The sequence below is a fragment of the Chelonia mydas genome, chromosome 11 (genome assembly GCF_015237465.2).
Source record: "Chelonia mydas isolate rCheMyd1 chromosome 11, rCheMyd1.pri.v2, whole genome shotgun sequence".
Lineage (NCBI taxonomy): Eukaryota > Metazoa > Chordata > Testudines > Cheloniidae > Chelonia > Chelonia mydas.
The window spans coordinates 52,901,585-52,926,094 of record NC_051251.2 but is presented as its reverse complement, the minus strand read 5'-3'; the positions used below and the strand labels follow the sequence as shown (position 1 = coordinate 52,926,094).

Below are 24,510 nucleotides of genomic sequence, written 5' to 3'. Positions count from 1 at the left end.
ACATCAGCCACACTATCAGAGGCTCGTTCACCTGCACATCCACCAATGTGATATATGCCATCATGTGGCAGCAATGCCCCTCTGCCATGTACATTGGTCAGACTGGACAGTCTCTACATAAAAGAATAAATGGACACAAATCAGATGTCAAGAATTATAACATTAAAAACCAGTCGGAGAACACTTCAGTCTCTCTGGTCACTCAATTACAGACCTAAAAGTGACAATTCTTCAAAAAAAAAACTTCAAAAACAGACTCCAATGAGAGACTGCTGAATTGGAATTAATTTGCAAACTGGATACAATTAACTTAGGCTTGAATAGAGACTGGGAGTGGATGGGTCATTACACAAAGTAAAACTATTTCCCCATATTTATTCCCCACCCCCACCCCCCCGTTCCTCAGACGTTCTTGTCAACTGCTGGAAATGGCCCACCTTGATTATCACTACAAAAGGTTTTCTCACCCCCCCCCCCAGCTTTCCTGCTCGTATTAGCTCATCTTAAGTTATCACTCTCCTTACAGTGTGTATGGTAACACCCGTTGTTTCATGTTCTCTGTGTATATAAATCTCCCCACAGTATTTTCCACTGAATGCATCCGATGAAGTGAGCTGTAGCTCATAAAAGCTTATGCTCAAATAAATTGGTTAGTCTCTAAGGTGCCACAAGTACTCCTTTTCTTTTTGCGAATACAGATTAACACGGCTGCTACTCTGAAACCTGAAATATTCTGTAACATACAGAAAGGTGTATGAGCACAATCTGATATGAAAACTGACTTGCTCTGTGCTGGAGTTCTCAGTGTTTTCCTTTTGTGTTCTGTATTCATTAGAGGTGGGCAATGAAGTTAACTTGAAAAGAAGAGAAGGATCAAGCCTTTGTTCCTTGAGGGAACTCTTTAAATGTAAAGCAGAGTTTTTTCAGGTTAGCCTGGAAGAGTCAATAAAAGTGCAGAAGAAAAACTTTTTGTGCACTGCAGCAATCTGTGTTTCTTGCACCTAAGAGAAAATAAAATTTCTTCCCGTAAATTATGCTTCATCTGAGATTGCTACCTAAGACTTTGCAAGGGGAAAAACACATTCTGTAATGTTCTTTGTCTACAAATTGGTATTATCTGGAGTTCAGGCAAGCAAAGTCTGTTTTGGCAGAAGAATTTCTTTTAGGAGAGATACTGGGCTTTTTTCATCAAAAAGTTTAATAGAATAATTCCACTTCCTTGCTGCATCATTTCTTAATCTCTCCCCTTATTTGTAGTAGTCACTTTGGAGACATCCTCTGCGATGCTAGAGGTGCTCGGGGAGGAAAGAAAACTGGGATTCCTGAAGTCCTGAACATTTGGTCTCTTTTTTTCCTCGTCACAAAGACAAGGCTTCTGTCAATTATGGACCTGATCAATAGCCTACTGAAGTCACTGGGAATCTTTCGATTTGCTTTGTGGGGCTTTAGATCGGGCCTTATCTGAGTGCTCTTTGCTTCCCTTGGGGCTGCTGGGGAGTTACTGGATCTCTCTGTGGATGTAGGCAGAGAGAGCAGAATGTTAATCACAAGAGTACACCTAATCCATTATGCTGAGAGAAGAGTGCTAAACCAACTGATCTGGAAGTTTGGAATCTGCTGGATTCCCCTCAAAGGGTGGAGTAAGACGGACCAGTACAATCCCATCCTACAGTGGAGGGAATGTCACTGAGAACATCTGGTGAGAAAGGGAGGATGGTCAGAAAGAAACCCCTTGAGGATGGCTAGGTGGAGTCTGGATATGAGTGTGTGGAATGAGAAAGGAAAAACATGGAGCTTCTTTCCTCCAAACAGCTGGGAAACGCATGGAGTACATAAAGGAAAGAAAGGCTAGTGTTCATCTTTCCCCAGCTGCCAGGCAGGGGAGGGAGTGGGGGAGCCTCTGCTTTCCAGAAGCCAGTAGTGGTGTGAGATTGAAGAGACCTTTCTCTCACCAAGCAGCTGGCCTGGAGAGGGTGTGTAATGGGGAGTATGTTGGAGAATCAGGTTAGGAATACGGGTCTTGCAAAGGATGCTAGGTAGTAGAGCACCATCATATTTTATTCCCTATTCCAGCCACTCATTGCCCCTGATGTTTATAATCATACTGTGAAAAAGTCCACAGTTTCAAGATTTAGCCAGCTAAAAAACCAACACATTTGAGCAACGTGGCTCATCTGTTTATTTAGCTAGCTGCAAGATTTAATTGGTAATCCACTGCTGTGGCAAAAAAAAAGTCTTGTTAATCTGAAGATTTTTTTTTATCTGAATAATGATGGAGTTTACAAACTGACTTAGATTAACAAGATCTGACTGTAAATAAATTGGGATTCAACTCTTGATATACAAACAGAATCACAATCTTGCCTTTGCAAGCTCTTCGTTTGGCTTTCTAACTGCCTTTGACACTGAGCAGTGCTTGCGAGTTGAGTTCGCCAGTAAAAAGAAGCTCTTGATAATGTAACTTTCTCTTTTGCTTTCACCAATGCCTTTATTATATTAAACTGCTGAAAATGGAGACCGAATTTAGATTTTCTTTTAGCCAGACATCTCTCCATTTGTGTGCATTTTTATATGTTGATTTGTTAAGAATGTTTCTTAATGAAGTTCTTTGCTTGACAATTTCATGTAGCTGCTCTTCCTAAAACTGGAAACATAAACAGTCCATCTAAATTTCTTCAGGTTAAGTTGAAGGATTTAAAGACAAAGCACTTGGTTTAACAAGCAAGTAACCTTTAGGAGAGTCTGTAATTCTGACCATTCCTTTAAAGGATTAAACTAATTATTTCAACTGACAATGTTACTCTGAAAATGTGGCGGGGAGAGGAAGGAAAGATTAGCAATTTTATAAAAAGGCTTTGCTTGCTTGCTTCCTTGCTTGCTAGGTATTCATTATAAATATTTCCTTTCTTTACTGCGTAGCATTCAGTTTATGGTAGGAATACTGACTCAGTGTCATCAAACATTTCTGTTATTCTTACATCTATAAAGCTCTTTGATGGTTATGACTATATGTGACATTCATTTCTATGTTCTACCACCGAATTAAAGTTGTTTTTCTTTTTTTAAATATGGTGTGTGTAAGGGGGGGAATGAAATTGCACAGTAAAGTAACTTTGTAAAACTGTTAATCACAAAGCTCTTGAAGAAGATGGTTTATCAGTTTCAGCAAATGAGACAGAGACTTAGGAGAACATTACAGCACTCCTGTGCTTGGGCTTTTTCTGTCTTTTAAGGAGACTTTTAAAAAGAAAATTCAGACATCAGAAAGATGGCTTGAGTGAACCATGTAGAGATTAGATCTCTGTAATTTACCCAGGGATGACATTAAACATAAAATACACCCTGATGCATGTAACTGATCAGTGTTGCCTTACATATTCATAGGTCATATTGTCCCATCTGAATATAAATTTCATTGTGTTTTGTCTTCAGATGCAGGCTCAGGATCTGGGGATGGAGGTAAGAGTCCTCTTTTAATATTACTCTGCCTATCTAGATGCACAAGGTCTTTCCCCTTTCCGCAGTGTAAGTGGATGTGCTTTGCAGTTGTGTTGTAATGCTATGTATTGTCTTTCATTTAGGTTTTTCTGAAGTGACATTTTGCATTTTAGTCAAGCTGAAACCTCATAAAGACCTGCCGTTTTCTAGGGAAATTCAGCAACCATATTACTTCTGAGAGGATTCTGTATTATTTATGAGTTGTACTAGGTGCTCTATCCCCATCTGCTGTTTCTAGCACACTCATTTATTTTAAGTTTAAAATAATATTTCTCCTGTTTTTAAAAGCCCCTTGTGTTGTCAGTCTTCCCCTGGAGGATTCAAACCCAATAATTTGCAGTACTAGAGAGCATTCTTGTAGTAGTTATGCAGCAGAAATGTCATTGGTAGGAAAATGATGATGTGGCTTTAAAAGAAAACACAACAAAACCCCAGACTCTAACTACTTACAGGGACAGTGTCAAATATTTTAGGTCTTTAATTTAGATTTTGTTTAAAAAAAATTGTGTGTGGTGATTTGTTAGTTTAACATTTTTTGAGTTAGATCATGGATCTTGTACACAGTCTTCCTGAGCAAGAGACAGTGCAGAGCTGCAAAAGAGGCTCTGGGATGCATGGGGATGTCTATCTATGCTACAGTCAGAGGTGTGACTGCAACACACATGGATGTACCCAAGCTAGCTTTGATCTAACTAGCTCAGATAACAATATCAGCGAAGCCATTGCAACATGCGAAGCAGGATGGGCTGTACAGGACTCTGGGTAGATACTCAAGAGACCAGCCCAGGCTGTCATGGATTTGCCGCTATTATTCGTTGCGCTAGCTAGATCAAAGCTAGTCCAGGTGTGCTGCTATCCCACCTTGGATTGCAGGGTAAACATCCACACAGGGAGAAGGACAATGCCTCCCAAGCACCCTGGCTGTGGCAGAGCAAGGGAGTCAGTTTTCTGAGTGCAGGATCATTACTTGACCAGATTGTGACTAATCCTAACAAAGCCTCATTGGCTGGTGCATAGAAAAGTGGGGCCATGGCTTTGTCCCTAGGGAGCATAGGGTGCAAAACCCCTGTATTCCTGCCCCACTGCCGCCCACCTCAGCACCCAGAACAAATATCTGAATAGGCCTAATGTGAATGTGCAAGGAGAGAAAACGTTGCTCCCCTCTAGACCCCTGCACAGTCACATCGGGACTAGTCAGAACCTCTCCCTAAAACAGTCCCCTGTGGTGTTGAAAACCATACAGAATTGTGTTAGTACAGGGACTGTAACAGGGTGGCTTGCCCCTTAAGGGCTGGTAGCCTGGGATCAGCCAACCCTGTTTCTGAAGGAGCCACCCGTGTTGTATTAACAGCCTTGATGGGGCCTCATGGAGGACAGCTGATTCCGCGACAAAGGGCAGCAGGAAGCTGGAGAAGCCCAGGAAGCTGTGGCAGAGAATGAGAAAAGGCTCTTGTAGGGAAGACACTGGCACCAGGGGTGTAAAGCTGAGCTCCAGCCTGGTAAAGCACAGGAGTGATGATTGTATTGGCACTCAGCTCTGAGAAGGAGGGCCGGGCACTTCTTATCTTAGAGAAGAGAGACATTGAATGGGGGCCTGGAACCTGGAGCGCCAGACTGTGTCAGGACTAAATCAACTGGACCTCAGGAGGAGACTGTTTATATCTTTGGATGGGTGATGTGCAGTTCTTAAGGGGTCCTGAAGAGTGACCTCTGGTCATGAGGGGGTGCTCTGGAGGCAGCTGCCCTGTTACAGAGACCCTCCAAATCTTACATGTTGTGGGTCGCAACTTAATAGTGAGATTTTCTCATGGACCAGCCAGGCTGTGTTCATGACTGCAGGGATGTCATTTGATGGGATTTAGCCATTACTTTTGTAATTTATTGGGTGGTTTATGACAAGGTGAGCTAACATCATAGGACCAGCCAGCTTTCTGTGGCTCACCAGTCTAATTATGTGGTCCATTTAATGTGAAATACAAAACAAGATGACGTCACCTAAAGCAAAAAGTAAGCCAGAGGTCCCTCCCATTGATTTCAATAGGGCCAGGGTTTCACCCTTGGTAATTTTAATAATAATACTTTGCACTTACAGGTTTTGATTCTCCTCCCACACCAGTTTTATATTGTAACTACATTGAATTCAGTGAACTTACACTGGTGTAAATCAGGGGTAAGAGAGATGGAATTTCACCCCTACATTTCTTTTCACCTGGAGATGCTTATGTAAAACATTTTAAACCCTACACACAGTAGATAAGAGTAACCATGTCATTGGCATGTTATTGCCTCATACAGTCTGAAGTGTATTGTACAACTACAGAAAGCCAACTGAGCCATGGACATTAAGTGATTGGGTTAACTTATAGTGAAGTAATTTTTTTTTCTGAACCATTGGTTGCCATATCACAAGTAAATTGGCACTTTTTTGTTGTCTAAGTTCTCTTCTTCTGTTGCCCCAACTTCTGGAAGACAAAAAACAATCTGAATTTTTTAAAGTGTAATTTAATTTCACTTTCAGTCAACTAAAGTTTTATTTAAAAGTATAGGAAAGGAATTACATTTATTGAGTAATGTTCATGGTTTTAGAAAGTGACGATTGATTTTTGGGTGCCTCAGTTTTTGCATAGCCAGCTTGAGGCACCTTATAAAGTGGCCTTAGTTTCAGATAGTAGGTACTCTGTATTTTCTAGAAGTCAGGTCTCTTTTAAGGTGTCTCATGGTGGGCACCCAAAAAACCTGAAACCTCAAAATCTCTAGTCACTTCTGAACATTTTGCCTATATATTTCTGTCTTAGCAGAATCTTTTTACAGCTACAGAATGTGGATGAAATCTTCAAAGGTGCATAGAAAAGAAGGCTTTCTGATTCATACTGTATATTCAGTCCTTACAATTTATACTTAAGTTGGGCCTTTCTAACAAATGATCTGTAAGTGATTTTTCAGATGGAGTCAAGTTAAATTAATGTTTTATATATATAACATATATGTAGATATAGATATACCAAAGAAAACAGATAGGATTTGAAGATTGTTTATAAAAAATATAGAGGGAACAAACTTGGCCATTCTCCTGAGATAGTGAATTCAGACTCAAAGAGCAGAACAAGCAAAAACATAACTTTCAAACAATTTGAGTTGAAAAGCAGATGTTGACAAAAGACAAGTAGAACAGGACCTCAGGGTAGTAGGGAAATAGATCTGTGAAGTAGACGGGATCTAGTTGGAGCATCCATTTAAAGGTCTACAAAGCTGTCTTCTATAATACAAGATTTAATAGGCAGCTAATGCAGTTCTCAGAATACAGAAGTATATTAAGGTGCGTTGAGAAGCCAAACCTAAGTCAAGTAAACACTCTCACTACATCATTCTTTACTAGGCAACCTCCTGTCATAAAGGCTGCAACAAATTCTAGATTTCATTAGAACAGGGCTTGAAAAATCCACTCAACAATGATGAGTGGGAAGTTTTCCTTGGCAAGTGTGAGAATCTAGTCATCAACTACTGCAAAATTTGAGTGTTCTTGATTTTACTTTACTTTTTTCCTCCTATGGTTTTGAAAATAACCTTACAAATGTAAACAGAGGCAGTATTGTCTTCCCAAGTCTGCAGACTGGCAGCGCCAGTGACTCTCCAGCTACTCATAGACTTGCCAACCAGCAGCAGAGTGCAATTAACAAAGCTAGTCAGTTTCACTGCTGCTACTCCTAAGGCTCCAAGCATCAGCAAATCTGTCAAAATTTGTTAGCATTGTGCCACTGCTGCCTGTGACTTGGGGAAGCGTATGAGCAGCAAGAGCGGCCGGTTCTGAAGATATGTACGGGGAGGTTGAATTTTTAAAAAGGGGCTGGAAGGTGAGTAGAGTAGTGGAAAGCTGTCCCTCATACAGTAACCAGGAGGCTCTGGAGTGGGCTGAATAGATAAAGTGCCTGCTCCCCTCTGGCAAATGGGGGTTGTGAAGCTGCAAATTTATCTGACACCTTCTGCTCAAAGGCTAATACAAAAGATAGAGCCACCAAGATGGGTCCAGGGAAAACACCTTAGCAGAAATCTCAGCACCCCACTTCCTTGCTTTTAAGCAGCTGGAGGTGACAGGGGAGAGTGTTTCTTACAAGGACTTTGCTGCTTGCATTCCTCGAGGCCTTCATAGTGACCTCGGGCTGGTAGGTTCAGTCCAGATATTAGAGTGTCTGGTAAATTTTCCAAACCCTGCACTAGTGTGTAATGCAGACACAAGGCTTGACTCAATCAGTGGGGGGCACAATCACACGTCACCCCTAAGATGTTACTGCCTGGTTAACAGGAGGCTGTACTCTCCCTTCACTGTTGGATTCAGTGGGCTCTCCACTGCATAGTCCCTTAATGATTTTTGTGGATTTCCCATTTGGATTTCATGCACCATTAACATCCCCTGAGTCTGCTCCTGACTCCCTGCTATGTGAATGTGAGGGGTGGTAGCTCCCGCAGAAGCCGTGTTCCAGAAGTAGTGGGGAAAGGAAGCTGTGCATAGAAACAAGACCTCTGCCAGTGTCCTGAGAGCCATGGGATTCTTATGCTATTGGAGTCCACGCCCCCGACCATTCATGAGTTGGAGAAGCCAGGGGAATGATGAACGCACCATAAGATGAAACTCAGTTTCTTGCTCTTATGGGAAAAGTTCCCTAAAAGGAAACATAAAGGTATAGAATTAAAAGCCACCTCTAAATTTCCACAGATCGTGGAATAGGGGATAGAATTATTTTTTTTAAAAAAAAGTTGTGCTCCAGAAGATGCAGTGCCAATCAAATGCAGGGGCCTAATCAATAAAAAATAAAAAAAGAACCTTGCTTTGATGTGAAAAACTTCATATGCAGAATTCTGAAGAAAAATAATTTAAAGAGATCCCACTCACTTTCAATCTGTTATTCTGTAGGTGGCTGACTCTTTTTAGAACCCAAAGTAATCCCATTTATTTGTCTTGAAATGCTTCACGATGAAATCTTGCTAATTTCCTAGTTTCTTTAAAACAGCTACAAACTCAAGAGGCAATATTTTTATTATTGTCCTTAATGTACTCGGAATAGGTTCACCTTGATTATTTGTTTCACTGAAATTTCTTTTTCCTTGCCTTACCTCAGATCTCACTGTTGCTCAGCTTTCCTTCCTAATGGATAACAAGCTAGCTAGGTACCTGTATGGCCCCCATTACTGCAGTATCTGAGTATCTACATAGAATTGATTTCAGGATCCAACTCTATTACTGTTGAAATACTGTTGACTTCAGTGGGAGTTAGATAGGACCCCTTCTTCCACATCTCTCATCCTAGTTTGATTTTATGTTAATTATGGTTTAGGATAAAGTCGAGTGAAGAAACCAAGTCACATACTTAATCAATATCCTCATTACTTCTGTTTCAGTAGCATGTAGAGGCTCTAATGGAGATCAGGGCTCCATTCTTCTAGGAAGCATGTAGATGCAATCCCTGCCCCGTACAGCTTATAGTCTTAACAGACAAAGGTTGGAAGGAGAAACAGCAGCACAGAGAGGTGAAGTGATTTGCCCAAAGTTACACAGCGGCTCAGTGGCAGAGCTGGGAATAAAACCTAGGTCTCCTGAATCCCAGTCCAGTGCCTTATCAGTTGAACTCAATAGGCCATGGGGTTGCCCAAATGTAACTAAGCAAATAATTGGACCTACATATTATTCTTAAGATTGTTCCTACTTTGTCACCCCATCATGATTAATCATGGGCGCACTCTCTCTCTCTCCCATGTCATGTTGTTAGTTCACTTGGGCAAAACTGAAGTCTTTGGGGCTCATTGTGGGCAGAGAGTCCACTGACACACCCCCAGCTGCAGACCTGGGTCTTGCCTTGCTTTTCCTGCAGGTATTGGAGGTGTTGGGGTGTGTGTGTTATAAAACTGTTCAGAAGAGCAGGTAATCCCAATGCACTAACCCAGGCTTCTTGTCTCAAGCAAAATAGAGAAAGAGATTAACTCTTTATAACCTGAATATCTGACTTATTTTAAGGTCAGTTGTCATGCAGCAAGTTACGGTGACAAGCAGTTACACTTAGCCTAATGTGTAATTTTTTTTTTCCCCAATAGCCAAACAGTTACTTTGACTCGATTACATCTGTATTTGTCTGTGTACTAATTTGGTATGAATAACTGCTAAATTCAGCAATGCTGTTGCCTTTATACTAATTTTTTCCCCACTCTGCTTTGTTGCAAGATAGATTGATAGGCAGGGCTATGTAGAACATAATGAATATTGTCGTAAACCCCTTCCTCGAAATATCACTTGAGCCACAATACTCTATAAAAGTTTGAGTGTCCATTGCCTGGAATTAATCAGTGTATAAATGTGATACTAACACATACACACAGTATATATGTGAGAGTAATGTGAGTGGGCTAATTTAAACTACAAAAGCAAGGGAATTCAGATTTAAGACTGAAACACCCATCCTTTTGTGCCTGGGTGTTGTAGATAATAAGGCACGCTATCATGTGGCCTGAGAACATTTGCTGATCTTGTGTATTATATAACACTGTAGTGCACCAAACAGGGAGTTTTGTGGCTGAATTTCATTTGGAGTATATTTTTATGGCAATATCAAAAAGATAAAAAAATGTAATGAGTGTAACGCAAGAGTGACTGGTGTTGTGAAGGGGAATATTTAAATCTTAAGTGCCCAATCTGAATGGTCAGTTTTCATTATCTAATTTTTTTTTTTGACTGTGCAGCTAGGAATAAGATCTTGGAGTATAGCTTTCAAAGGCACTAATGTCCCCATTTTCAGAAGTGACTTGGGCACTTAGAAGCATAAGGCCTTGTCTACAGGAACAATTAGACCATGACAAGCTGGGGTGTGAATCTACCCCACACTAGCCTGCCAGGGTCAAACTGTCTGCGTGCACCCTGCTGATGTGTGCTAGCAGTTTGTTAGAGCTTTTTGAGGAACCATTAATGCACATGCTGTGCACACTACCACTTATGCCTTTATGTCGTTCGGGGTTGGGGAGGGGGTTCTTCACACCCCTGAGTGTGACATAAATCTTGCCAACATAAGTGGTAGTGTAGACATGGCCTTAAGCTCCTAAATGCCTAAATCACTTTTGAAGATGGGACTGAGGTTCCTAAGTCACTGAGATGCTTTAGTACATTTTAACCTTGGCTCTCTCCTGCTCCCCGACTTCCCCTGCCATGGTCCAAAACCCTAGCATGCCCATACTCTTTTCTTGACTTAAATGTGTAACTCACATTATATTTTAATTTGTAAAAGTGCCAATCACATAGTCTTTGAACATTGGCAAATATTCTTTAAAATATCCAGTGTTTCCCCTAACTGTTGACTAGTCTCAGCAGCTGAAGATTATCATTGCCCCTTCTCAGTCACTCATGCAAAAGTTTGTGGAAAAAAATGGACTTTTTCATGAATTAAACAAATTCGTGCACACTAGAGGTGGAAGCGAATTCCAGAAGTGAGGCCCTTCGAGTGAGACCATCCTGCCCCTAGCACTCAGTTGCTTACATTTATGGATAGTTCTCTTAAGCATTTGAACCGCCAGGAACAGTGGCACGCCAGGAAAGCGTGTAAGGAAGTGATTCTCTTGTATCAAAAAGAATGTGACATCCTGCAGTGTACTTAGTGCTCATTTCACATGGCCTATTTTTAGTTTCAAAATCAGAAATTCTTCTCCACACCAAAACTGAGATAAAAGTAAAAAATATGCTTTTTAATGATGTGCTGTATGTAGAGGTCATAAACTACTCTAAATCATCAAGACGTCAAACAAATCCTATAATAGTCCAGCAAACAGATCACAGAGAGAGCATCTTAGCTCATGCAACATACATATTGGTGTGTCATTATAAACAGAGTGGGGGAGAAATACAGTGAGGCACATTTGGCTGTTACCTTGGTGTAAACCTGGATTAATGTCTCTGGACTACAGTAGAATTACTAGAAATGTAAAAGACCAGGAGAATCTAGCCCATAATTTTGGCTACCTGAATCCTTCCTAAAGAAGTGAAACTGCGTCTCTAAAGCTTTAAAATGGGTACTTCTTACTCACTTGAAATAGCACAAGAGGCCCTAATTCAGGAAACCACTTAAGCACATGTATAACTTCCAATGTGTGCTTAAGACCCATTAACTCTGTGGCCATAAGTGCTATCCCTGAATAGAGACGCTTTCCTGAACTGGGGCCTGAGGAAATCTGCAGGGGAGCAAATGTTGCTTAGATCTCTGTATGCCTCCTACTTAAACGTTTTATGGTTTAATAGTGTAAGTGCTTGATTGACTATGCCCCTTCCTTGAATTATTTGCTGGCATGCCATACGACTGGTTAGAAGTTCCAATGAGATCTAAAAGCACAAATAAGATTCAGCTTTATCTCTTGTGCTAATTTCAGGCAGATTCTTTAATGTTGTTTTAAGATAGTCTGGTTTTTGACTATTTAAATTCCCTTTTGTCTTAGAGGCCTTTATTGCCTTATCCTACTAGCTTTGGAGTCAATGGGAATTGTCATATTCAGGAAAAGTACGATTGGATCCCAAATATTTAACAGACTATAGATCGACTGACTTTGTTTAAATACGTATATAGAGAGTTTTTAATGCATGTATTGTGACCTGAGATACCACAACAGTTCACATAGTTATTCAGATCAACTAAAAATTGTAGGCTAAAGTGTTGCTAGGTCTCATGATTTTATCATGAGTCTTGTGAAGTTGGTCGTAAAGCCCTGGGCTCTGAGTCATGTTATCACATGAGACTCTCACTTAAAAAGTTTCTAGGCCTCATGGTTGGAGAGTGAGCTACAAAATGGCTTAAATGCCAGAAGGCAAATAAAAAGAGCCCCAAATTATCTTGTGAAAATGTCATGACTCTGATTGTTTAATGCTTCGAGTTGGCAATCCTGATTGTTGTTTAGTATATTCTATATAGTATTCTGTTATATATCCTGAATCTAGTTATAGTATATAATAGATAACGAGAGTATAAATATAGGCTATATACTGTAGATTATACATAAAATAGAATGAGATTGCTCTTGCATACAAATTCTGTTGTATGGAAACTATGCCGGTGTACTTGCAGTTTACGAAGAAAAAAAATATTTTTTCCCAACTTAAATTTTTGCCAAAGACATGCATAGAAGATGGAAAAGCTTCACCTAACAGAAAAAAAGTCTCGAATTCTCCTTTTCACTGCTTTGCATTTGAAAGTGACTTCCTAGATTACATTACATTGCATTAAAATCCACTTTTAAATGACCACCAGACACCATAATTTAGATAACCCCATGTCCTATGTTTGTAATGCATTTAGACAAATAGCAGTGAAGTAAATTGAGGGGCTTAAGTTTATTTAGATTAGTGGCCTTTTGAAAAATAAGGTGTCTGGTGTGCATAGTTTTGAAGTCTGTTTGCATCTAATTAGCTGTTTAGCTAAAACAAGGTGATGTCACTTGTAATCCACACAGAGGTGAAGATATGATACAATAGGCTGGTCTATAATCTCTTCAGTGAGGCTTGTAGCATTGTTATGGAGCATAGTGAGAGTATACAAAATTTCAGCGTGTAATATAAAATAAGATATAATAGCATAAAACAGCTTTCTTACCCTGATTCAAATAGTAGAAGTCCTGTTTCCTCCTTCATATATCCATTGGCTCCTTATCACTGCAGTTTAGAGCGATACCTTTGTAGCAGGCATTGCTGTTTTGTTGGGGTAGGTATCTCCATAATGGCATTTTTACCCATGTTTGCTACTGATTCCCTCACACTAGATTTTTCTCCCGGGAGACAGCTAATTTGAGCAGCTTGAAATCTAAAAACCTATTGCTGTAAATTCTGGTTTCTAATTCCACAGCTCAGCTGACAGCACTGGGAAGTCACTTTCAAAAGCAGAAAATCTAACACCCTACAACAGACTTTGTTCAGCCACCATGCTGACTCCCAATTTTATTTTATTGCTCCAAAGCCTACACGCTTTCACATGTTACTGTCGGGGGGAAATCTGTTATCAAACATGTAAGCTTCTCTACAATTAAGCCGTGCTTATTGCTGCGCCAGTGCATTTAAACTGTGGCCAGAAAGCAACTTCCCTTTTACAGCAATAGCAATTTAGTTTTCATGCTTAGTCACAGATGCATGCTTAAAGAGCTCTGTAAAAGATTTCCTAAAACAGTGGGGGAAAGTTGGTTGTTTGTGTGTGTCTCTCCAAGGACTTTTTCCTTCAATGTGCTGAGCTCTTACACACTGATTCAGTAATCAATCCCTTTCCAGCAAAGACTTTTGAGATTCAAGCACATGCTTAACTTGAAGCGCATATGTAAGTGCTCTGTTGAATTGGGGCAGTTTAGTTAGTGGAAGCTGATGGCATTCAGCAGCTTAGAAGTTGAAGAGTGAGAACCTTACCCTTGCACCGGCCCCATTATGCCTTGTACAGGGGCCAGAGTTACAAAAATTGGCCTTAAAATTTCCATGGACAGCTCAGGGCAGCTTCCCCGGGACAAGTGCTGCAGGAAACAGCTGTAAGCTTGTTTTCCAAGGACCCTTTTGTATGCCCCAGTGTAGGGGGCATGTTGGGGATTGGGCTTGGGGCAGGGCTGTAGCAAGCAGCACCATGAAGATTATTGGTCTTGCTGCAGGCCACAGGGTGGCCTGAATGGAGGCTGCCGTAACATGCTCAGGTTTCCAGGCCTGGCTGATTTACACTGTAGGCCTCTCCAGTCCCTGGAGCAGCTCAAAGGTAGCTTAAAACCACTGTAGTCACCTCCTAGGCAGCAAGTTCTGTGCTGTGCCTCTCAGCCACATCACAGAACCTCACGCCACGTCCTTTGGGCCTGATTCTGTAGGATGTGATGTGCCTTCAAGTCTTAACTTATGTGAGTTCCAGTATTTTTCAGTGGGAGTTGAGGACACTCAGCACCTTGCAGGATTGGGCCCTTAGAGCCCAGAAATTATTTTCCATGCCAAGTCCTGACATTGCTTCTTTCTTTTGAGTGGCAGTGCAGGTTTGTTTGTCCTCCTTGTCAGTGCAAGCAGCAGCAATTCATAGAGTCACAGATTCTAAGGCCAGAAGGGACCACTGTGATCATCTAGTCTGTAGCACACAGGCCATAAACTTCCCCAAATAATCCCTATTGTATATCTTTTTCGAAAAGCCCTACACTTGATTTAAAAATTGCCAGCAATGTAGAATCCACCACAACCTTTGGCAAACTGCTTCAGTGGTTAAGTACCCTCACTGTTAAAAAATCATACCTCATCTCAACTCTGAATTTGTCTAGCTTCTGCTTTCAGCCATTGGATTGGGTTATGCCTTTCTCTGAAGCCAGCCGTATTTTAGGAAGTGTTCTTTTGCTAAGTATTAGGGTTTTTTGCCAGCAGGGGGAGCTCACAACTTGCTTCTATTGTGGGTCCTGGAAAAATGTTTGAGACTTATTTTTTGTTTTTGTTATCAAATATTTAAAATCCAGAGAGTATGTTTCCCCCATATTATTATAGTAAGGTTCAGGTCAAATTTGACGGCCTAAACTACAATACTTGAGTGCTCCTTTAAAATTAAGGATACCATGTGCCCAACCAACTATCTCTAAGCGGAAGCAATAACACTATTTTCAAAATGGAAGCATTTATATGTAGAAAAGCTTTACTAACTAGCAAAATAAATCCACGCCTGGATCACTTAGTATTACTTATGGCTGATGGCTGAAAGACTGCAGGATATTTTAGAGGTTGTGTTCAACACTGCTAGCAATTCCATTAGCTGCTTTTTCAGGAGGTTTTTAGCTGGATGATAAATATATGCATTTTGGCTGAAATTTTACATATAGTAGCCTGAGAGCTATGTGTTTATTTATTTGCAAACTGTGAAAAACAATCCCTTCAGTCATTTTTGAATTCATAATTCTTTTAATGAAGTTTTGTGGGGTTGGGTTGGGGGGGTTTGTGCTGTTTTTTACAAGGGAATTTTTCAGATGAGAGCCATTGTCTGCTAATCGGTAGCCAATGCCTTCAGATGTTTTTTAGATTGTCTTTGTGGCTGCCCAGCCTCTCTCCTACCAAGGTTTCAGTTAGCTCTTTCCCTTCTCTTGGAGAGCAGCACTAAAAGGGAGACTCCCACTGATTTCACTGGGCATTGGATGAAGTTCATTGAAGTAAGGGTTCAATGGAAGTAAGAATGGTCTCCATATGGTTACAGCTGTAGTATCCATTTAATACCAGGAGAAAAAAACTATTAAAATGGAGTTGGGGCTGAGAAAACACATCGGTAATGTGTTTTTTAACAAATAAAAAAACTTAGGGTATGTCTATACTACCCACCGGATCGGCAGGCAGCGATCAATCCAGTGGGGGTCGATTTATCGCGTCTAGACTAGATGTGATAAATCGAGATCCCCAAGCGCTTTCCCGTCGATTCCTATACGCCTCCTTCGCGAGAGGCGCAGGCAGAGTTGACGGGGGAGCGGCAGCAGTCGACTCACCCCAGTGAAGACACCATGGTGAGTAGGTCTGAGTACATCGACTTCAGCTACGTTATTCACGTAGCTGAAGTTGAGTAACTTAGATAGATCCCCTCCTCTAGTGTAGACCAGGCCTTAGAAGAAAGTTGTAGTTATCTACAAACAAGTATAAGAAACCAAGGAAATTCAGAGCTAAGAGAATAGCAGTAGAATGCATTATGCAAAAGTGGAGTTCCACTTAACAACTCTAGGAACATGTTTTGGATATGGCTGAATAATGGAGCTGGAGAGTTAAAGAAAAAACCGGAGAGTAGAAAAATAGAGCAAGTAGGGAAGGGGGGAAATCCCACCTTTCTGTTAGCTCAGCCTCCTGTGCTGTGGTTGGCTTGAAAAAATTTGGTGCCTGAGGACTGCATGCTGCCCAACAATTCTAAAAATACATTGGAGGAAGTCTTTGTGTAGCAGAATTTCTCTTCCTTTAAGGTAATCTGTTACACAAGGCTGCTGTAATTTGGCTTTCAGCAGCAATGACTAGTTATGCCAAAAATGGATAATAAATAAAGTCTAGACAAATGTAGTGTGTTACCAGAGGCAGCCAGCAGATGCTTTGTGTAAACCTCAGTCTATTGCTAGTCAGATTAATTTTCAATATGCTTTTAATTTGCAACGCCTTTAAACAAATATCGTTAAAATAAAAATCCTTTATCAATGTGGGCTTCTTCAGAGTGCGTAACAAAGAACATTGGATTCCCTTCTGTTCTAAAGAATAGTGGAATGTTTGCCTCTTAAGAGCCCCTGTTGTGATCCCTGAATCACCAAGTAGTTTACACGCATTGAAGAGCATCTCTGGAGTACTCCATAGTTAATCCTCTTCGATTATCATAGTACAGCAGATAATGTCAATTGAGGGAGAAGAGAATGGGAATAAAATGCAGCTAGACCTCAGGGAGTGGAAATAGAGTTTCCCCCTGGATTGTCTATTGAGCATATGGTTATAATTTGATTTTTAAAAGCCCCTCCTTTTTATAACAGGCATGGATGCTATGAAATATGTGGGTCTTAGTATCGTCTGTTTAGAATGCTTGTTGTATATTGGAGAGCTGCACCACTGCTTTTACACTTGGAGTAGTAATAGAATCTTAAAACTCAAGCTTTTCCTTTCAAGCAAAGCAAAGTATTCTCGCTGATTAAAAGAACAGAAAGGTCAGCAAAGCTTGTCCTTGATGGAAAAACAGCCCAAACTGATACCATTGTGAAACCTGAATGGTAAACTAAGCTGTCCTTGATTTGTGGGAGACGTGATTGAGCTTTTCACTCATTATAGCTGCCACCGAGCAATTCTCTTAAACTAGATAGTCTTCGACTTAGCTTAATTGAGGAACAGGCCTTGCTAATGAATTTTTATGAGTTTATCGGTCCTGGCATATTTCACTGTAATGCAGTCGGTATATTATATTAAAAATGTATATCACAACAGAAGCAGTTTTGTAAAACAAGCTTTAATGCAGCATCTGCTTATTTGAGCCTTGGGGATGTGAAACAAAAGCAAACTGCTTACTGTTTGAGAAATCAGCACAACACCATGTATATTGCTGTGGTGTTAGAAGTCAGAGAAATGCCATAGGCTGGGTGTAGATCAAATCGTTGTGCTGGTAATTAGAAGACAATAAGGCTACATAAAATTGAACCAAGATGTATTAAAATCAGATAGTAATTCTCCTTAATGCTGACTGGAAGCTAGTCATGTCGGTAGGTATCTTGAATCCATTATTGTTTGCCACTATAAAAAGCTGTGTGTCACCTAGGACTACTTAACTTTTTGTAGATGTGAACATTAAAGGAGGGCCTGGTGTATATATTTTATGTCTTGTATTCTGCATAAATACTTACACATTATTTATATAGGAACATAGGAATTGCCTTCGTGAATCAGACCTGGGGTCCATCTTGTCCAGAATCATATCATTGACAATACCCAGTACCAGGTGCTTCAGAAAAAGGAACAATAAACCCCACAGTGGACAACTGCAGAATTACCTACCCAAATAGGAAGTCTTTTCTTAAACCCTGTCAGCGCATGGCTTATGCCCTAAGTATGAATGTTCATACCCTTTCAATGTTTTTCCTATCCTGTCTAATGTAACTGTAATGTCCTCGTTACACATATAAATGTCTAATCATTTTTGAGTATTACTAAACTCTTGGCTTAGGCAGTATCCTGTGTCAATGAGTTCCACAGACTGCATTATGTATGTTTTTAAAAAAATATCCTTTCACCAGTTATACACGTTTCCTTTAAAGTAATTGAATTCCCTCTTGTTGTAGTACTATGAAAGAGGGCAAATAGGATGCTTGATTTGTCTTTGTTGTACCATTCATAATTTGGTATGCCTTTTATCGTGACCCTTCTTTTTAGTTTAATTTCATTTAGAAATGAGTCAGGTCTCTTCATTCTGATCTCCTCTGGAAGTTGTCCCATGCCTCTGATTATTTGCATTGCCAGAATCAGGACCTTGTCTTTCTGCTATATCCTTTCTAAGGTGACCAGATGTCCCGATTTTATAGGGACAGTCCTGATTTTGGTTTTTTTTTTTTAATATAGGCTCCTATTACCCCCACCCTCGTCCCTATTTTTCACACTTGCTGTCTGGTCACCCTAATCCTTTCTGAGTTAATGAACAGTGTGTTCTGGTCAGGGAGGTACTACTGTTTTATTTAATGACTTATAATATTTACAGTGTTGTTTTCTATCCTACTTCTTATGCTTCCTAAAACTTTTGGTTTTGGACACTGCTGCACAGGGAGGAACGTTGTCAGAGACCTTTTGTATGGCCACATAATTTTTATGAGCTGGTCCTCCTTCATCTGCTATTTTTTTTTAATACGCTCAAAGAATTTTAATAAACATAAGCCCAATGTATACACATCTTCACCAAAAATGAACCAATCAGCCTGGATTTACATAAATCAGATCTTAGACAGGGGTAAAAAAATTTTGCGAAGTTTGGGACAAATTGGACAAGTTTTGGGGATGCATTAAAACTGAGGTTGGTTTTACTTCTGGAACATCTTCCAATTTTTAATTATTTATTTTGTTTCTTATCTCCAGAATGGCTTAATCTTACTCTTGCGTGGAGTAAGCAAGAGTTATTTCCCGATTAACTGCTTCCTCTCTGTTCTTTGCATGTCCCTGACATGACCTTTATAAAATCCATATTGTGTAGATATAGACAGCCAGGATGAAGGAGCAGCAGGCAGGGAACTACATAGTTGGGGAATAGATAGGTCCAATCTGTGAGGAATGGGAGAGCACTAGCTGTGTGAAGGTCCAGTCCAGGATAGAGCAGGTCCATCGTTGTGCAGGTTGGAAGGTCCACTGATGTCATCACAGCGCAATTTTTTGTGTAATGCAAACAAAAAGAGAAATGCTCAAAGCTGATCTGTTCGTTAGCTGGAGTTAGGGTTGAGCAGATGTATCTCAAGCAGTAAAGGATCAGACTCTCCACCCTGTGGGTCTGGGGCTCCATGGAGAGGCTTCCTGAAGCTACCATGGTTAGGGGAATTTGGTGCTGTGGAGGTGGCACTCTCCTCTGTCCCCCCCAAAGACACAGTTTGTATTTTGGCATGGGACATATGCCCTGCACTGTGTGGAGGGCCTCTCCCTTCCACTGATTTCTGGACCTGAAGACTCCAGTCTTTTTTATTCTGGGCTCCCACTTTAGTTCTCCAAAGTGGATACCAGATCTACTTACAGGCAAGACAGCAGAAGGCACTCGTGGCTGATGGCAATCACCCCTTCCCTGGAAGCCCAAGTGCCTGTATCTCACTGATACACTACTGTGGGATCACAGAGACACTAGGCCGATCCCAAAGTACAGCACTCAGTGTTGCGTCTTTGCCCCCGGGATGGCTCCTACAAGTTTTATTCGTAAGGGTGATTGCTGGGCTGTTGAATATGTTAATGCTCAAAATGTGATGTTTAAAAATAAAGCAACGCTAGGCACGATCTTTACTTGGGCGCAACACAGAAGAACACAACTGCTTGAGCTAATGACAACCATAAGACAAACTGTCACACAGGCACTAAGGCCATGTCTATACTACAGCTTATGTCGGCATCATTTATTGTCGCTCAGAAGTGTCAATAAGCCACCCCGCAGAGCGACGTAAATTCACCGACATAAGCGCCAGTGTGGGCAGAGCTATGTTGGCGCCAGAGCTTCTCCCATCGACCTAGCTACCACCTCTCGCAGAGGTGGTTTTATTGTGCCAATGGGAGAGCTCTTCACCAGATGCCCTGTATGTATAGACAAGCCCTATGACAGTTATCCGGCTCTTCCCCACACAATATCTGCACCTGCATCTGCTCCTGACCCCCAGCATAACTGGGGGCTTAATTCTGAAGGCAAAACTTTCACTGGGTCAGCTCTGAGCTCAGTCTGTCCTGGAGTATCGCCACTGATTTCTGCCTGTAAGGCCCTGTGTAGCTCCGACAGCATGTGTACATTTTATTTACAGTAACAGGAAGACACAGTTGCAAACTCAGATCTATATATTTTCACACTGCAGCAAAGAGCCGTTTAAAAAAAATCCACTGCTCACCTTTAAAGGTCATGGACAAGCCACTAAAAGGGAAGAAATTCTGAATTTGCTGTTCTGAGATAGCAGCATTTTAGGGCTAAAATGTACCTAGACATGGACCTGCTGTGCTTGGAGAGTGGGGGAGATGTACTGCTTAAGTGTCAGTGCACAAAGCAGTCTACCGCTGCAGGGAGCTTGGCGAGCAGTAAATCTTACTACAGCGTTGGAAACGAGCTCTCCTGCTGCATAGCTGTCTGGGACAGAGACAGAACACTATCCCCTCATCCAGGCCACTAGTGCAGCAGGCAGCCCTTTGCACACCCCCGCACAGTTAGCTGAATTGTCGATAGGCCCTGCACAGTTGGGGCAGGAAGGTGGGTTCTCCCTCTCCACACGGCTAGTGCGCAGTGCAGAAGCAGTAATAGGTTTCATGGCCACAGTAGTGTAAGAAACTATCCTCCTTTGGAGGATTAAATCCTCAGACAAGCAGAATCCTGCTCAAGTGAAATGAGGTTGCCATCCTGCTCATTTGAATGGGAGTACAGAAAAGCTGGTTTAACACTTGCGTCACCTCAGGACTCAGTGTGGTTGGTTGGGTAAGATGGCTGACTTTGTTGTGGGTATAGAACTTCCTGTATTTGTATTTTCATCAAAGGACCTATTGATATGTTATTTATTTATTTGAAATGTGGCTATATACGTTGCCACCACTTAGATTACTCTGTCTATCCAGTCACCATAGCGTTTTTAGGCACTTGATTTTGCTAAGCATTTTAAGATACCTAGAAGAAGTCTAGTCTGATAAGGAAAAGTTCATCTAGATGAAGGTGTGCCCCAGAGATCACAAATTGGGGTGCCTGGTTTTTGGCACTCAGGGAAGTGGTTCGAATTTCAGAAGTGCTAAGCACCAACCGCTCTTATAGATCAGTGGGATCTGCAGAAGCTCAGCACCTCTGAAAACCAGACTGCTCAGTTAGATGCTTTTAAATGGGCTTGGATGCCTAAAACTAGGTAACAAGGTCTGGGAAATGTTGGCCATAATGTCTTCCAAAAAATGTTAAAGAAGAGGTATTCAGGGCCAACTTGCACTCTCCCACATCATCCAGCCTCAAAATGCGGGTTAGGAATAAAGGGGAAAATAGCATTGTGCTGCTTGTTTAGTGCTGTTTAAACGGCTAAACCTCTTCCAGCTTAGCCCTTTCTGAAGCACTGACACCTTTGCATGTTTGAAGACTAGCTTCTTACTTTACCTGTAAAGAACTGGATTGTGGCACTTAGTCACAAGCCCTCAGCAGAGGTAATGCAGAGCTGCACTGATGCAGGATGAGTACAGTAGGGATTGTGCCTGACTGAACTGGAATATCCTTCCATGCTGCTCCCGGTGCATGGGGCAAGTGCCATTAGGCTGGCTCAGAATGCTGTCCCAGGAGACCACCTTGCTGTGCAGTCTGCTGTGGAAGTGTCAGAGAGCAAGGCCAAAACTACTTTGGCTCCAGGAGATCAGGAGTGAGCAAAGATTTGTGCTCCCCATTGCATAGGGTAAGCTATTGTGTGTTGCATGTGGGTAAGGTGTGGGGTAGGGGCAGGGAGAAAGAGGCTTCTTGCTCAGCCCTCTGCCCCTGCACAGATGAGCAAAGTCAGTGCACAGCCTGGGACTACATGTATGTGATTAGGGTGGAGATGATCAAGGGTGTAAACAGAACATTTGTGAGTCAGATGCCAAGGTGCGGGGAGGGAAGTAGTTAAATCTGTAGAAAGCAATTCTGTTCTGGAGATGAACTCTAGGCCTGGCCAACGAAAACGTGTATTATTAACACAGATAATCATAAGAGTACTCTACAGTCCACAGGAAAAGGCTCTGATGATTCAAAAGCCAAGAAAATCATTGGTAGTCACGCGGAGATAGGAATTCAAAAGGGATTCCAATGTATGGAGAGGAAATAAAACCTCAGGAAGTAGCAAATGAAATTAATTGGTTCTCACTACAGAACATTTACAGGAGGAAGAAAGATTATATATATGTAATATTATTTAAAAAATTGGAATGAATTAAAGTTTCCTGATATGTGGCAATCATTCAAATAATGCCAAAGAGGCCCTGAGTTGGTGATTTACAAACTGAGGCTGGAGTGGACTGGATTAATCCTATCCCAGAACTGAGGAAAACATGGACTCGATCTGGCTGAGCTTTGAGTCTTCTGCTTCTATTGATGAATAAATTAAAATATGACTGTTTGGAAACAACCTCTTCCTAACAGGTAAACTTTTGTCTGTTTGGTATTTAAGGGTATTTTCTTGGTGAAATAAATAGTGTCAGAGTTAGAATTCTACTATGATGTTATTCTTTGACATTTTAAATGGTAGCTTCAGTTGGATGTCATCTTCTCTTCTTTTTGATAGTATTTTTGTGGATTACTAAATAGCGACTATGGCTGCACGTCAAGGATGGATGATCCATCTGTGTGTTGTTCCTGATTCTTTAATGAGTTTTGCGTAAGTCCACTGTAAGTTTATTGCAGGAGTGGGGGTCATTGTTTATGAACTGCTTTTGTATCCTTCAGAATGAAAGGCACTATAAAAGCCTTATTTTATTTATGGGTTTGAAATAAGGACTAAATCCTCTGCATATTTTAAGTCAGGGATATTTCTTACAAAACGTAACTATTTGTTCCATAGGCAATTCCATTACATTCCTTCAACTGGTCTCTCTTGGTTTCTGCCAGAGGACACATAGCTCCAGAAACCTGTAGACTAATAGATCCCTTGTAGTGCTTCCAAACCTAGGTACTAACTTAAACTAGTCAAAAAATATCAACAGGAATTTCCACTAGAGCACAGAGGTGGTTCGGTGACTTCAACATTTCACAGAACTTAGTTATACTCTGCCTAATTATTCCAAGGAGTTATCTTTTCAAAATTAGAAGAAAAAGCAGGTAATTACAACTGCAATATTAAAGTACTTAATGTTTGTCTAACATATGGGCACCAAGTCAGATGCTCTATTTCCAAGCAACATCCACTGTGTAAGCAAAATTGAGACAGGCCATGCAGCTTCTGTAAGGAAGATCTTTAATATTTGGGCACTACTGTTACAGATCCAATAACAACACATATGTCCTTAGGTACAAAAAGGAAATGAGCCTTTTTCCATCCTCTTTCTGTTTAACTTTTTCTTTCTATTTTTTTTTTTTTAAAAAACATACCTACTTAGTTTGAATCCTATATGCTTGGATGTGACGTGCATATCAAAAAACTGATTCTTTATAATGGGATATAGAGCCATAGTCTGAGTCAACATTATCACCATCTGATATGAGATGACTGTATACAGCACCACCATTCTTCATGGAAAGGTGTCACATCACAAAACCACCAATGCTCACATTAACTGGCACTGAACAGCCACAGGGACCAAATTTCTCTTTCCCCTAGAGGTGGTCTCTCCAAGGGCCGATCTAATGTCCAGTGATATTAATGGAAAGACTCCCATTGTCTTCAGTGACCACTGGTGCAGGCCTCAAGACAGGGAAGGAAACTGGCAGGGCTGGGCAGCATAGGCAAATCTTCTCGCTCTGTCTGTTCGGTGGATAAACAGTGGGCTTCAGGCCCCACAGTTTTCAGTCAAGCACCTTTCATGAGCATTAAATGCTCTGCAAAATAATTAGTTTTTAAGTGCATTGAGATTTCAAACACCTGCTCTATATTCATTAAGGAAAATGGGAAGCTGGAAGAAGCTGAGAGAAGTTCAGAGGCGTATGTATTAAAGACTGCTGAGAGAGAGAGACTCTTGAAAGCTTGAAAAAAGCAGGATTTGTTTAGGAGAAGGGGCCCAAAACCTAAACTTGAAGTCAGATGAACATTTTGAGCTTGTGTAATATTTTGAAAAAAGGTAGCATTTCATTCAAAGCCTCTCAAAGCTAACTATGTACTTCTGTGCTTAATAGCTGCCGTTTTGCTTGTTTTCCCTTCAAA

At 41.0% G+C, this 24,510-nt stretch overlaps 1 protein-coding gene across 1 annotated transcript in view; it reads left to right on the top strand.

Moving 5' to 3' along the window:
• Positions 1–24,510, top strand: part of TMEFF2 (transmembrane protein with EGF like and two follistatin like domains 2) — a 174,732-nt gene that overhangs the window by 13,869 nt on the left and 136,353 nt on the right. Inside the window, exon 4 of the mRNA XM_037912933.2 lies at positions 3,433–3,459. Within this exon, the coding sequence (XP_037768861.1) occupies positions 3,433–3,459 (27 nt within the window). The remainder of the gene's footprint in view (positions 1–3,432; positions 3,460–24,510) is intronic.